Raw genomic sequence first — 16,350 nt, 5'->3', positions numbered from 1 at the left:
AACATCCTCCAGCTTCTACTAGGTTCAAGCACTAGATCAGTGCTGTCTGAATTTTGTGTGATGAAAATGATCTGTGTCTGTGCTGCCCAACACAATGGTCACTAGCCACAAGGGACTACTGGCTAGTGTGAATGAGGAACTAAATTTTATTTTATTTTTTAGTGTTTATTTATTTTGAGAGAGAGGGAAACAGAGCACGAATGGGGAAAGGGCAGTGACAGAGAGGGAGACAGAGAATCCCAAGCAGGCTTTGTGCTGTCAGCGCAGATCAAGAGTTGGATGCTTAACTGACTGAGCCACCCAGGTGCCACAAGGAACTAAAATTTAGTTTTTCTTTTTAGTTTTTTAAAGTTTTATTTATTTATTTTTGAGAGAGAGACAGAGAGAAGCGAGTGGGGAAGGGGCAGAGAGAGAGGGAGAGAGAGAATCCCAAGCAGGCTCTGCGCTGTCAGCACAGAGCCCCACGTGGGGCTCAAACCCAGAAACTGTGAGATCATGAACTGAGCAGAAACAAAGAGTCAGATGCTTAACGGACTGAGCCACCCAGGTGCCCCAGTTTTAATGATTCAAATTTAATACCCACATGTGGCTAGCGGCTACTATAGTGACCAAGAGAGCACTTAGATTATAACGCTTATGTTACTGTCATTAATAGAGCTGCTAGTCATTTTCCCCATTATACCTTAAAGATGTTAGTAGCTGGAGAAAAAAAGTCCGCAAACCAACATTACTTTCATATCTTGGTGACTGCAATCTTCACATAAAGGAGACTCTCAATACCCTGGTTTCTCAGTTCCTTGACTTCTCCTACACCCAACAATCTTAACTTCTACTACTCTCAGCCTCTATTCCCTTGATCATCCTGAATCCAATAAGTACTGCCTGCACCAGAACTTCCAATCCAGTTACCAATACTACTTTTTCACTTTTCCTTATCTCTTTTACTTGGGTTAAATTCCTCACCTGTCACTGAAACAACTTGTACATTTAATCTCCTGTGCTATCCTTGACCTCACTATGGTACAAACAAGCCTAAAATAATTCCAACTCTGGTTAAACACAACTCTCATCACTACTCCAGGTTTATACTGAGCACCTGCACCTGGATGGAGAATGCATGACTTTGCTGACTGGTTTCACTTTAAATACATGATCAAAAGTCTCAATCATAAGGCCTACCATACCGAACCTACTATATTTCCCTAGTTAATTCATTCTGACACTCTTCTGCATGACTTTCATTCATTCGTTCTTTTTTCAAACCTCCAACACCTCTCCTCCAACATTCTCAACTAAGGACTCTGCTTTTTATGTTTTAAATAAATCGTCAGAAGAATTTCTATAGGATCTCACCACCAAATCTACCAACTTACCTGCATCGGTAACCAAATGCATTTTCCTTTTCTGCTGTTAAAATGGATAAACTGTTGGGGCACCTGGGTGGCTTGGTTGGTTAAGTGTCGAACTTCAGCTCAGGTCATGATCTCATGATTTGTGAGTTCGAGCCCCACATAGGGCTCTGTGCTGAGAGCACAAAGCCTGCATGGGATTCTCTCTCCCCACCTCTCTGCCCCTTCTCCCCTGCTCTCTCTCAAAATAAATAAACTTATAAAAATATTTTAAAAAAATGGATAAACTCTTTCTGCTCCAATACAGTACTGGATCTAATTCCCTCCTGCCTGATCAAGGGTATTGGTGCAGAACTCCTTGCTCTCCTACCATTTCTCTCTTTCTATTAGATCACTGCACTAGCATATAAACATAATGCCAGATTTCTCTGCAGTACCTCAGCCCAGCCATTTACAGCAAAATTGCTCAAATGCATTCTCTACATTTGATGTCCTATTTTTTCTCCACCATTCTCTCTTTTCATTCCACCACTGTACTGAAACCACTCTTGCCTAGATTGCCAATCCTCCCCAACTGCCAGATACAATGGCCATCTCAAAGTGCTTACCTAATTCAACTTATCAGCAGCATTTGACATGGGGTGATTATTCTTTCTTGAAACACTTTCATTACTTGACTGTAGGAAACTCCTCCCATGATATTTCCCTCGCTGATCCCTCCTCATTTTTCCAATTTCTAAATCTTAGAGGGTTCCAGGGCTTTTCATCCATACTTTTGACTCAGATGATCTTATCCAACCTCATGCTTTATATACTATCTTTATACTGATGATCAAAAAGATATATATCTCTAGCCCCAACTCCTACTGTACACTTATATACCTAACTCTGACCTTACAGTTCCACCTGGATATTTATCACCCAACTCAAACTGTCTTTGTGTAAAATAGAACCCCCCTGCCCCGCTGCCAACACAGTGGCCCCAGAATATCAGTAAATAGTATCTCCATTACCTGACTTGATGACACCTCTCTGGACTAGTCTCCTACCATCAATTACTCCTTATTCCATTCTGTCAACACCGAGCACCCCATTCTTTGAACATTATCCGGGCCTTTGTACTGGCTATCACCTTTGCTTGAAATTCTTTTCTCCCAGATTTCCACACAAATGGTTCTCTCAATTCCTCCAGCTCTTTACCAGAGACTCTCTTACCATTCATATACATTCAAAGTTAACTTTTGAACTGCACAGGTCCACTTATATGGGAATTTTTTATAGTACAATACTATAAATGCATATTCTCTTCCTTGTGATTTTAATAACGCTTTCTTTTCTCTATCTTACTTTACTGTAAGAATACAGTATATGATATGTATAACATACAAAGTATGTGTTAATTGACTCCACGTTATTGCTAAGTCAGTCAAGTCAACAGTCAGCTACTAGTAGTTAAGTCTGCCGGGGGGAGGGGGGGTGTCAAAAGTTGTATGTGGATTTTTGACTGTGCAGGGGGGCTGGCATCCCTAATCCCTGTATTGTTCAAGGGTCGATTGTATATATAAAATACTTCCCTGCTTTCTCTCTATCCCATTTAATCTGCTTTATTTTTCTTCAGAGCATTCATCACTCTTTACGATATAACATTTATTTATTTATTTACAGTTTATCTCTTCCCAGCAGACTGTTGGCTGTATAAAAATGGGACTCTGTCTGTATCATTTACTGCTCTATGTCAAGCAATTAGTGCCTGGCACACTATTGACTATTTTAAAGTTTAATATAAACACCAAAGATTTTATTCAGATTAATAACCAAAATTGCTAAATAAAAAAAATTATTTTCCATGTAAATACATGAGGGAGATGACAAAAATATCTTAAAGAAAAATAAAAATTAACTTGAGGGAGATGTATCTCATTTATAAACCACAATATAAATCAGAGTATAATTCTTTCCCCAAAAACTTCAAAGATGGAATTCATTATTGTATATTTATAATCATTTCCATTCCCCAGTGAAATTCAGATTTTAAGAAGAGAGAATAAGGCCATATTATTAAAAAGAATTTTTAAAGTAAGAAAACCCTTCACTCAGGTGTTTCTAAATGCAAATAAAATATAAACAGGATCATAAGCTCTCCCATTTTAATGTCTTTCCAATACAGTAAAGCACCCTGGTTTTCATGAGAAACATCTGTCTCTTCAGATACTATGGAAAGTAAAAGCAATACTATGCTAATTAAAAATGGTTATATTTTGGGGCGCCTGGGTGGCGCAGTCGGTTAAGCGTCCGACTTCAGCCAGGTCACGATCTCGCGGTCCGTGAGTTCGAGCCCCGCGTCAGGCTCTGGGCTGATGGCTCGGAGCCTGGAGCCTGTTTCCGATTCTGTGTCTCCCTCTCTCTCTGCCCCTCCCCCGTTCATGCTCTGTCTCTCTCTGTCCCAAAAATAAAAAAAAAAAAAAAAAAAAAAAACGTTGAAAAAAAAAAAAAATGGTTATATTTTAGTTAGAAAAAAAAACATTTTTTAATTTTTTTTTCATGATATTTAATATGCTACATAACAAATATTCTATTGTGCTCTGTTTTTAAAAAAAAAAAAAAAAAAACGTTTTAAAAGTTAGTCATGTCTTTATCACAGGGCCCAAAGAATACAATAATCTTTTATACAAAATGTAATAAAGATTTAATTGGATCTAAAATTTTACTTATATAACATCTAAATGAAAAATACTGAGAAAGCTTGAGACCAGTATCACATCACTCAAATATTAAGGTACATAAATTTGCAGAAGTCAAAATTAACACCCTGACCTTGTCAAAGTGATAAAATCAAATATAATAAACATATATCAGAATGTGCACCAATACTGAATAATTCCACGTTAGGTATCAGGTTTTTCATTATTCCTCAGGAAAAAATCTAAGAGTTTATTAACTAAAAAATGGTAATTTAATGTTTGTAATGTAATGCTCCATTTAACTAAAAAATGGAAATATTAATATTTAATATTCACTGAAAGTTGCCATTTAGATCTTCCTCGAACTTTCCGAAAGCTTAATCTTTATAAGATTAAATACAAAAAAACTACATTAAGTGCAAAAAAAAAACAAAAAAACACTTTCCCATCAGTAAACATGAAATGCTATGTTATCAAAGATGCTCACACAAATTCTACAAAAATGATTTCCTAAATGGCAGAAAGTAAGAACCAAGCTATAATTTACCCCAAAATTACCTGGCAAGTCTAGTGAAACACTTAGAGAGGAAAATGTAGGTTTCAAGAAAAAAAAAAAAAAACCAGTACAAAATAGTTTAAAGATCCAAATCTATTATCATAACATTAACCTTACTGAGAACTACAAAAGAAGTAAATAGATCTTTACTTCCACCAAAAAGTCCAACCCTTTCATTAACTAGGAAGTTTACTTACCGCCCATGTTTTAGTCAACCTGAAGATTGGGGCACTCTGTAAGCCAGAAACCACCGCCATAAGTGCATGAAGGTTATTCAGCTCATACAGTTTCTGAAGATTTAAGAAAAAGGGAGAGGAGAGATGAAAAATAAAAAGAATAAACACAACAAAACTTTAGATTAACGAGTAAAATCTAGGCAATTGGTCGTGTTCCAGTACTTATCACCCTTATTGAGATTTGTCTTTAGAGTACCCATCATGTTTACAGTAAACTGATTTTGGCCCACAAGAGAATTTCCGTGTTCTAACCTGGCATTGTCCCCAAGTGTTGGGAACACATCTACCTCTAGCTCAGTAATATATTAAGAAAACCAAAGTTATAGCTCAGCATCAAGTTTACCCAGTATGATCATGCACCCTAGTTTCCAGTAAGGAGTCTCCTTTACACTGAAATGCTAAGCCTCTGCCTTATGATCCCCGTTTTATGAAAGGGTCTACACCCAGGATCCTGATATGGTTTCCTACTCAGTATCCTCATAATTCCAGGACGAGGGTTCAAACCTGCCTTCCACAGCCTTCCTCAATTTTCTGCTTCCTCCTGGCTGAATCCTCAGATCCTTTGTTCTTCATTCATGTTGGGACACCAACCTGCTTCCCAATACTAGGCCTTGCTTTTACAGTCTCCTTGTAGAACTCCTACCTAACATTAGGTTCCATCAGTTTGCTAAACAGATCTATTTGACATTTATTGCTAACTTCCCAGATTTCCTCATACTACCATGTGCTTACATCCTAATGGTCCTATCAAAAATCATTTAGAATGGTCCTCACCCACTACCAAAAGACTCCAGAGCAAAAAATGCCTGTTTTTAACTGAAAAACTCCAACCAATATACCACCTTAACTTAGGTCTCAAAGAATTCCCATAAAGTTTCAAGAAATATAAACTCAATAAAACTCAATCTTTTTTTTTTTAACTTTTTTTTTTTTAATGTTTATTTATTTTTGAGAGAGAGACAGAGTGTGAGCCAAGGAGGGGCAGAGAGAGAGGGAGACACAGAATCCAAAGCAGGCTCCAGGCTCTGAGCTGTCAGTACAGAGCCCGACACGGGGCTTGAACTCACGAGCTGTGAGATCATGACCTGAGCCCAAGTCGGACGCTTAACCGACTGAGCCACCCAGGCACCCCAATAAAACTCAATCTTAAAAACATGGAAAATGAAAACACATAAGGAAACAGGAATTCACAAATGAGAACAATGTTAGGTACTGGCCTCAAATAAAATGAAGATTAAACATGAAGACATTATCCAGAATGCAACATGAAAGACAAAGTGTTTTAAAAAAATGTCAAACAAAGGTTAAGAGACATAAGAGGTTTTAAAAAAAAAAAAAAAGGCCAACATTTATCTAGAGGGAGTTGTAGAAGAAGCTGATAAAAGGCAATGGTAGAAATAATTATCTGAGAGATAATGGGAGATTATTATTTTCCCAGAGAACTAAAAAGACACTAATTCCTGGTGCCTAAAGAAACACACAAAACTGTAAGTCTGGAATAGCATTTTTAAAAAATGTTTATTTTTGAGAGAGACAGAGGACAAATGAGGGAGGGGCAGAGAGAGAGAGAGAGAGAGAGAGAGAGAGAGAGAGAGAGAGGGAGGGAGGGAGGGAGGGAGGGAAAGAGACAGAATCCACAAGCAGGCTCCAGGCTCTGAGCCGTCAGCGCAGAGTTCAATGCAGGGCTCGAACTCATGAACTGTGAGATGGTGACCTGAGCTGAAGTCGGACACGTAACCGACTGAGCCATCCAGGTGCTCCTGGAATAGCATTTTTTAAGAACAAGATGACATAAAGATACTTCCAGGCAAAGTAAAATAAAGATTAACAAAGGATTTTTTTAAATGGTGTCAGACACTCAATATCACTGATCATCAGGGAAATGCAAATCAAAACCACAGTGAGATATCCTTTCATACTGGTCAGACTGGCTACTATCAAAAAGACAAAAAATAACAACTGCTGGCAAGGATATGGGGAAAAGGGAACCCTCGCACACTGCTGGTGGGACTGTAAACTGATGTGGTCACTATGGAAAGCACTGGGAGGTTCTTCAAAAATTTAAAAACAGAACTACTGTATGATTCAGCAATTCTTCTTGTGGATATTTATCTAAAGAAAAGGAAAACAAAATTCACAGTATGCTCACTGTAGCATTATTTACAATAACCAAGATATAGTAAAACCTAAGTGTCCACTGACTGATGAATAAAGATGTGGTACATACGATACAATACAATATTACCCAGCCATTAAAAAAAAAAAAAATGAAATCTTGCCATTTGTGATAACATGGTTGAACTTAGAGGGTATTATGCTAAGTAAAATAAACCAGACAAAGACAAATATAGCATGACTTCATTTAAATGTGGAATCTAAAAAACAAATGAACAAACAAAACAGAAACAGATTTATAGGAAAAAAACTGTTGGTTATCAGATGGGAGGGCTTGGGGGAGTGGGCAAAATAGGTGAAGGGGATTAAGAGGTACAAACTTCCAGTTCTAAAATAAGTAAGTCAAGGGGACATGATGTACAGCATAACAATATAGTAAAAAATATTATGATAATTCTGTATGGTAACTAGACTTATTGAGTTCACAATGCATAAAAATAATGCATCACTGATATATACCTGAAACAGGATATTGTTTGTTAATTATTCTTCAATAAAAAAATGGTGCCAGATACTCAAATGAAAAATATGAATAATCCATAATTCCTACATACAGAAAAAAGTTTTTCCACATAAATACTCACATACAAAAATCAAAGCTATAAAATTTTCTTAAATGAGATACTCTTTTTTTTTTTTTTTTTTAAGATGATTTCTTTCTTTTGAGAGAGTATGCGTACGTGTTGGGGAGGTGCAAAGAGACAGGGGGAGAGAAAATCCCAAGCAGGCTCCGAGCTGTCAGTGCAGAGCCCAATGCAGGGCTTGGCCTCACAAGCTGGGAGATCATGACCTGAGCCAAAATCAAAAGTCGGATGCTTAACCAACTGAGCCACTCAGACACCCCTTAAATAAGATACTCTTAAACGATATAATAAAAATTAAAGATCACTAAGTTTGACTACTAAAGTTAAGAACATCTATATGAAAAGATAACATGAAAAGAGTAATAAGAGAAGTCACAAATATAAAGATGGATATAAAAACATATATTGGAGAAGCAGTATCTAAAATTAAATAAAAAACTCTTACAAAAATCAATGAAAGATCAACACCATAAGAGACAACTGTTCAAAGATCTTGAAGAGCTATTTCAGGAGAGAAAACCTAAATGGCCAACACTGAAAAAATGTTCATTCTCATCACGTTCAATGAAAGCTATTGTTCCGTCATTTCTTTAAAGGTAATTTATCTTTTCTCTCTATACTTCTAGGGCTTAACCCCTCACATGAGCACAAAGAGAATCCCACAAGACAGCTTTCTAGCAGCCGCGTGTACAGCAACAAAAATGTGGTAACTACCCAAGCCAGAGTATACTGAAGAACTGGTGGTAAATGCAAGCAGCAGAACACTCTACAACAGAGGCACACCCAAAGCCGTTGGGCAACAGTGCTGAGTAAAAACACCAAGTTATAAGAGTATAAAAGTAGTTATGGAATAATTTAAACAAAATTCAAAAATATAAACAACAATCTATTACTCAGGAACACACACATGTACAAAACTAGAGAAGAAAAGCTAACATAAAGTTCAGGGCAATGGTTCCTTTGGTAGGAGGGCAGGGGACTGCGTATGCGGAGGCCTATCAGAGTTCGGTGGGCAGTGGGGACATGGGCGTCCACTTTATCATTCTTTTGATACTTAAAATATATTTTACAATTTTTTTGTGTGTCTATAGGATGATTAGTTTTATATGTCAAACTTGATTAAACTGCAGTACCCAGTTATTTAACCAGACAATAACCTCGGTTTCGCTGTGGAGCAGTTGTGTAGATACAGTTAACATCCATAGTCAGTCGGCCTTTTGGCTAAGATCAAGTGTAAATAAAAGAGACTACATTTGATAATGTGGTAGGCTGCATCTAATCAGCTGAAATGCCGTAAGAGTATAAAAACTGAAGGTTTCCCAGAGAAGAAATTCTGTTTCAAGACTGCAGCTTCAATTCCTGCCTGAGGTTTCTAAGCTGTCCACCTGCCCTACAATCAATTTCACACTTGCCAGCCCCTTCCCCCAACCATCGGAGCCAATTGCTTAATCTTCTTTATACATTTTACGTGCATGTATATTTATTCTGTCTCTCCAGAGAACCCTAACGGATACAGTCTACTAAACAAGTAAAAGACCTGCAAGTTTTGTAACAGACGGAATACAGAAGGCAGAGTCAGAATAGAGGGATTTAAAAGACAGTGTGAGCCAAAAAAAAAATTATGAATTTACAGCTTGGAATGAAAGAAACTACTGTCAAAAATAACTTAAAAGTCTAAGAGTCTGAACTGGAATTAAATGATCACTCGATGAGGAAGGTAACAACGAGCTTGATAGGCAGAATTTGGTGGTTTTGAGTGGAACATGCAAAGCCCATAAAAAAACTAACAAAAATACCAGAAAAGAAAAAAACAAATTCAGAATGTATGGAGAAAAGACAGGAATTTCTGCTAGCTAAAACCCAATATTTATCAAACATATCACAGAGAATGTTTTCAGAAATTTTATGACACTGCCACAGAAGATCACATTTTGAAAGCTAGCTCTGCCACCTAGTGCCACAGAACGTTAGAATACAACTGCTTCCAGGTGCCCAAGGAAATTACGGAGGCGTTCCGACCTATAGCAGTTACAATTTTATTTTTTTTTTTTTTTCAACATTTTTTATTTATTTTTGGGACAGAGAGAGACAGAGCATGAACGGGGGAGGGGCAGAGAGAGAGGGAGACACAGAATCGGAAACAGGCTCCAGGCTCCGAGCCATCAGCCCAGAGCCTGACGCGGGGCTCGAACTCACGGACCGCGAGATCGTGACCTGGCTGAAGTCGGACGCTTAACCGACTGCGCCACCCAGGCGCCCCAGCAGTTACAATTTTAAAACAATTACGATAACTTAAAATTGTAAACATGGCATTCTCATTTTAGTCCACCTTCATTCCGACATGAGGTAAGTTATGAATTTATTCTAAGAATGGTGAAGATGTGGCTACAATTATACCACCTTTTAGTGAACTTACCATAAATTTAGAGTTGTCAGTTTTAAGGAAATATTGGTATCCTCTTGTGGAATGCCCTGTTCACCCTCCTCTCTGAATTCTGACCATCCTTGAAATCCATGTTCCTTTTCTCTTGCTGCATTCATTATCTATGCCCCACAATAACTACTCAATTAACATATTTGGTTAACATCCTCTTTATACTATTCCTTTAAAAATAAAGTCTTATTCTCCACAGGGTTGGCAGTGATAGATTTCAAAAACAAATAATCAATATACATTTTCCTACTTAATCCTATAAGGCTTTCTCAATTACCTGCAGGAGAGTCTAGTATTTTGTAAATACTATACTTCACCATAATCTGATCTCTGCCTACTTATCCAGTCAAATTAGTAATATATTCCAGCTACTCTAAGACAGGGAGGGGAGAGCTAAATGGAGGAAGACAGGAAGAATAAAGAAAAGGCAAAGAAAACAGGCATCCAAATATGTTGACTCCAAAGAGTCAACATATTAATCAACAGGCCTTATTTTCCAGGGTCAATAAATAGTAAATAAAGTATCACAGGCAAATAGTCACTCACAATGCTGAATGGCTGGACTCAAAAATAAAAATACAAGTCTTTCTTACCTTAGCAGTTTTAATATAGTGGCTCAAAACTTCTGCTCTAATTTTTAATGTCTGAGCATGAAGAATTTCTCTAACAACCCAAAAGCTTACCTGCAAATAAAAATTAAAAGGAGTTGAATGGCAAGATTCTTCACTCACAAGGATCAAATTAATGACAAGAGCTACTTGGTGAATGACCTATAGCTGGTTAAAAAACAATACTTTCTTTTCTCCTTCCGGCTCCCCGCCAGGATATAACCAGTCTTCAAATGTTGCATACATTTCATATATACATGATATGTATGTGCATAGAGATATACATGTGTATATGTGTATGCTTATACACAGACACACACACACACACAAAAACATGACTACAAGTTTTGATTTGTAAAAGCAAAATAAATTTTGAAGGAGTTAATAAAACTGGTTTTATTGCATTATTACAACAAGAACACTATACAAATACATGTAATTTTATTCTGAAACATCATGGCAGAATTAGATAAGCTCTAAGATCAGACATTATAAACTATGCTACTTAGGGCAAGTTTTTCTGTGGCTGTGTAATCCCACCCACATTGCCATTTATTTACATTATGAAATAATACCATAAAGAAAAGTCATTCTAAAATTAAACTAAGATTATATTTTTAAAATCATGTAATGCTTTCTAATTCAATAAACCACCTTTACAATTTCTTTTAAAAATCATTTATCAGAAGGCAGGCTAAATCTAAATTACTAAAATGCTCTATGTACTCTGATGAAAATAGTTTGCTTCTCATAAATATAACATTTTTAATTCATTTACTATGAAAATAAAATCAAGGCACTCTCAGTTGGCTTGAACTTACACAAATCTAAATACAAGGTGTATTAGCAAGAAATGATAGTGCAAAACATAGTGCCACTGCCTCACATTTCTTATCCCTGTTTTAGTGAGAAACATTTCAGATTTTACTTGCAACTTTCATCTATAAACTGCCAAAATGTACATATTTTGTATATATTTTACAAATGTATATGTAAATATAAAATGTATATATTTTATAAAGCCATATTCATATTTGTTACTATATCTGGGCTACTAATGACAATAATTATCCCCCATTCTGATAAAGTACACTTCTAAAATATATCAAAAGTTATACTTTATTTTGTCAACAACCTTGGCAAATATCACCTGTGAATTTAAACTAAACTGCATGATTACTGACTTTATTAAATTTAATGCGAGGCAAATTTTTTTTTCATTTTTTTTTTAACATTTATTTATTTTTGAGACAGAGAGAGACAAAGCAGGAGCAGGGGAGGGTCAGAGACAGAGGGAGACACAGAATCCGCAACAGGCTCCAGGCTCTGAGGTGTCAGCCCAGAGCCCGATGCGGGGCTCGAACTCACGGACCACGAGATCATGACCTGAGCCAAAGTCGGACGCCCAACTGACTGAGGCACCCTGGTGCCCCAATGCTAGGCAAATTTTAAGACAAAATGCCATCATGATTTTAAAACATGGCCAAGGTCTCTGTCATTCTGTCATTGAAAGTTGGGGTCTATGTCACCTGTCATGTCATCTGGACAGGCTTGTGACTGCTTTAATGAACAGAAGATTAACAAAATTGATGCTAACTTCCAGAAGATGGTCATAAAAGAAAGCCTCTGCCTTGACTGCCAGAACATTCTCTCTGAGGTTCCTGAGCTACTGTGTAAGAAGTCCAACTTCTGTTCATGCTGGACAGGCTAAGTGCAGGTGCTCCCCATTTGACAATCCCAGATAAAGCCAACCATACCCCAGAATACTGATCCAGAATGACCCACACAAAGATATAGTTCAATAAAATTACTGGGAAAAAATCTTTTGGCCATTGAGACAAAAAGATAAAGTGATTTTTAAGGAAAAGAAAATGTAATTATCACCGGACTTATCAACAGTAACACTTGTCAGAAAAAAAAAAAAAAATGGAGTAATATATCAAAAATCATCAAGGAAAGAAAATCGTACACAGAGGACAGGCACATTTGCCAGCATGCAAGAATTCAGGAATTACTATTCTCACGAGCCCTTCCTGAGTACTGTAATGGATAACAAGCTCTAGGCAATCAACATGCCTTGATAATCAGGATTCTGTGAGTAGAAGAAAGAACACGTGGACGCAATACAGAAGAGTTGGAAAAAAAACTCTATAGTCGGTCCTGAATTTGAATTACAAGTATCTATATGAACTCACGAGATATTTTATCTTTAAATAGTTGTTTGCTTATGTGTGTGTGGACGACATATAGAAATCTTAGCTACCTCTGCTGAAAAAGGCATAGAAAATAGCAATGAGCATTTCTAGCATTCAAGTCCATTTCCCCCTGTAAGAAACCAGGACTTTACGTATTAAAGAACGTTGATTCCAGATACAGGGAAGGGATGGGAGCAGGTAATGGACAAAATGAACCTGAAATATCTTTGCATACCAGATGGCAAGGAAACTATTAAAGACTGTTAGAATCATGACAAAGGACATGAAAGTGGCTCAGCTGGTTAAGCATAAGACTCTTGATTTCAGTTTAGGTCATGATCTCATGGTTTTGTGAGTTGGAGCCCTGCATCTGGCTCTGTGCTGACTGTGGAGCCTGCTTGGGATTCTCCCTCTCTTTCTGCCCCTCCCCCTGCTCTCACTCTCTCTGTCTCTCTCAAAATAAACAAACTTAACAATATACTTTTTTAAAAAGGTAATAACTGCAATGGGTTGAAACACATCATATATGATGTTTTAATTTGTAAGTTCACAATGGTACTTAAAAAAACTACTTGGTCACTGTTAGAGGAAGTCAGAACACCAATTCATTATCTTCAAAACAACTAAATAATGGGAAAGAATTGAACATTTATCCTTCCTTGCTTATAGGAAATGGATCTCTGGGTAAGCAAATACCAGATGAGGGAAAATGTCTCTTTATAAAAGCATTCCAACTAATAAATGAAAAAGAATGAAATGTGAATTAACCTTAACATTTTTTTAATGTTTATTTATTTTTGAGGGGGGTGGGCAGGGAGAGAGGGAGACAGAGAATCCAAAGCAGGCCCCAGGCTCTGAGCTGTCAGCAAGGAGCCCAATGCAAGGCACAAACTGTGAAATATGACCTGAGCCTAAGTCGGACGCTTAACCAACTGAGCCATACAGGCGTCCCAGCCTTTTAACAACTTCAGTTAATTAATGGATCTAGACACAGCTGCTAAAATCCTGAAAAAGACAACCAGATATTATGTGCCTCCTGATGAAAAAGAAGAAAAACAACAAACACAACACATATTCTTGCCAAAGGCACTGAACCCAACTGAATCCTTGGAACCAGCACTAACACCCAGAAAACATAATATATTACACTGTATTAGATGCAATCTAGATTGTGGGAGACGCAAAATTAGGTCAAAATGCCTAGGTGCCTCCACAGGTAAATGATAAGGAAAAGAAAAGGAGAAAATGCCAATTAAAAAGTCTTAAAATTTAACAAATTTTAAAAATTGGCAAGGGTAAATAGTTGTGTCTGGGGACACATTTAGGTGATAAAACTATAAAAAGACACACAAGAAAGTGAGTATGATAAAAGGACAGTGATTATTCCTGGAGGAAGAAAGCGTGTGACTGGGCTGAGGTACATGTAGGAGTTTCTAAAGTTCAAGTTTTATTTTTGGTCTGGGTGATGTTACAAGGATATTTGACAATAGTTTATTGAACCATGTATTTGTTTTGTGGGTTTTTTGTATCCACATTTTAATTTACAGTAAGTTATGAGTAAGAAAATAAATGAGTAAGAAATACAAGAATAATAAAAATGACCAGGGAGATTTTAAAATGACAGAACTTGTGGGGCGCCTGGGTGGCTTGGTCGGTTAAGCGTCCGACTTCGGCTCAGGTCATGATCTCGTGGTCTGTGAGTTCAAGCCCCATGTTGGGCTCTGTGCTGACAGCTCAGAGCCTGGAGCCTGCTTCAGATTCTGTGTCTCCCTCTCTCTGACCCTCCCCCATTCATGCTCTGTCTCAAAAATAAATGAACGTTAAAAAAAAAAAAAATTAAAAAAAAAAAAAAGAAAAAAGAAAATGACAGAACTTGTGAAAATGAAAAAACGAAAGAAAAGTGAAATTAAAATTAGTAAGAGCTAGAATGAAAAGGTCCGTGGAGATAATGATCTTTGTTTTTCCTGTTCACTAATATATTCCAAACACTGAGAACAGTGCCCAGGACACAGTGAAGCTTAATAAACATTTACTGAATAAAAATGAAATCCGAATCATTTCATATCAATTAGGTTGCAAAGTCTGATGATACCAACTGTTGACAAAGATGAGAGTAACGAAAGTTCTTGTACTCTGCTGGTGGGAATGCAAAATCAGTACAATCATTAAAAAAAAAAAGACACCATCTTTTATAGTTAAACATGCATACATTCTCTCTGACAAAAATTTTATATCTAAACACACATTTTTCTAACCAATTACAGTGGGTTTTTTTTTTACCCACTTTAATGTATCAATTTAGTAAGTCTAAGTAGCAATGTTACTACTTTATTAAGCAGAAAAGATCAAAGAACATATCATCTAATACAAATAAATATTATTTCAGAATACTTCTGTTTCAGCAGTGTGTCTACACTGAATCACAGTGTAAAATATTTTATCTTATCGTGGGTCACCATCAAAAAAGTTTGAAAGCCACTGCCTAGAGAAACTAGTATACATAAGTACCAAGACTCAGAATATTCCTAGCATCATTCTTCATAATAGCAAAAAAATAGGAAACATATCTCATGGTCATTCTCAAAAGAATGATAAATTCATTTTGATATATTCATACAATGAAATGCTAGAAAACAGTGAAAAATCAATGAATTAGAGCCAAATACATCACCATGGCATCAGAGAAACACAAAGTGAAAAAAAGCCAACCATAAAAAAAAATATATATAGTCTGATGATACATTTTATGAGGATGAAAAACAAGATTATACAACATGCTGTTTCAGGATACAAACATTTCCGATGAATCTATAAAAGAATTACAAGAAGAATTTAAAAAACTTTTAAAAACCTGCCCAAAAAACCAAAACCCAAATTTTCAGATAATGGTTATCCTTGAGAGAGGGTACAGGGAAGAATATGTAAAATGTTTAAAGAGTTTGGGTAATATTCTAGCTCCTAGCTTAGGTGGTCAATTCAAAATCATTTATTAGAATGCTTTTTAATACACATTCATCACATGAACTTGCCATTTCTGTAGGCTAACAATGGTTGAACATCAGCAGTTTCACATGACTCAAACAAATATTTAACACATTCTTTGAAATGTACCAAATATTTCATAAAAAAGTAAATCCTAGAAAACATTTATTCATAGGATATTTTTAACTGTAGTTGCTTTATTCAGTTTTATAATCATATAGAAGTGTTATAAAAACCTTATATTTGCAGCCAAAAATATGTTAAGCTTCAAGATAGTTTTCTCAACTGTTTACATGGAACACTTCAAATGTATACTGAACTAAACAGAAGATAATAATGAAGTCCCTGATGTATATCAACCAGTTTCAACAATTATCAAGTTATGGCCAAACTTTTTCACCTCTACCCCTCCCTTCCCCTCAAATGCCCCAGGAATACTGTGAAGAAAATCATAGATAATATATAACTACATCTATAAATTTTACTTTCAGAAAGTAGAGTCTTTTTTAACAAACATAACCCATTATCATGATCATTCTTAAAAGCATTA

General features: G+C 36.4%; 1 protein-coding gene across 5 annotated transcripts in view; it reads right to left on the bottom strand.

Moving 5' to 3' along the window:
- The window catches only part of RALGPS2 (Ral GEF with PH domain and SH3 binding motif 2), a 169,679-nt gene that overhangs the window by 87,611 nt on the left and 65,718 nt on the right, over positions 1–16,350 (bottom strand). For all 5 annotated transcript variants that reach the window (XM_078440639.2, XM_078440636.2, XM_078440635.2 and 2 more), the window contains 2 exons: positions 10,609–10,698; positions 4,784–4,876 (listed from right to left, as the gene is read on the bottom strand). In XM_078440639.2, coding sequence (XP_078296765.1) covers positions 4,784–4,876; positions 10,609–10,698 — 183 coding nt within the window. The remainder of the gene's footprint in view (positions 1–4,783; positions 4,877–10,608; positions 10,699–16,350) is intronic.

Source organism: Panthera onca, chromosome F1, assembly GCF_046562875.1.
Source record: "Panthera onca isolate mPanOnc1 chromosome F1, mPanOnc1 haplotype 2, whole genome shotgun sequence".
NCBI lineage: Eukaryota > Metazoa > Chordata > Mammalia > Carnivora > Felidae > Panthera > Panthera onca.
The sequence above is the reverse complement of the archived record's forward strand: the minus strand, read 5'-3'. Positions and strand labels throughout refer to the sequence as shown.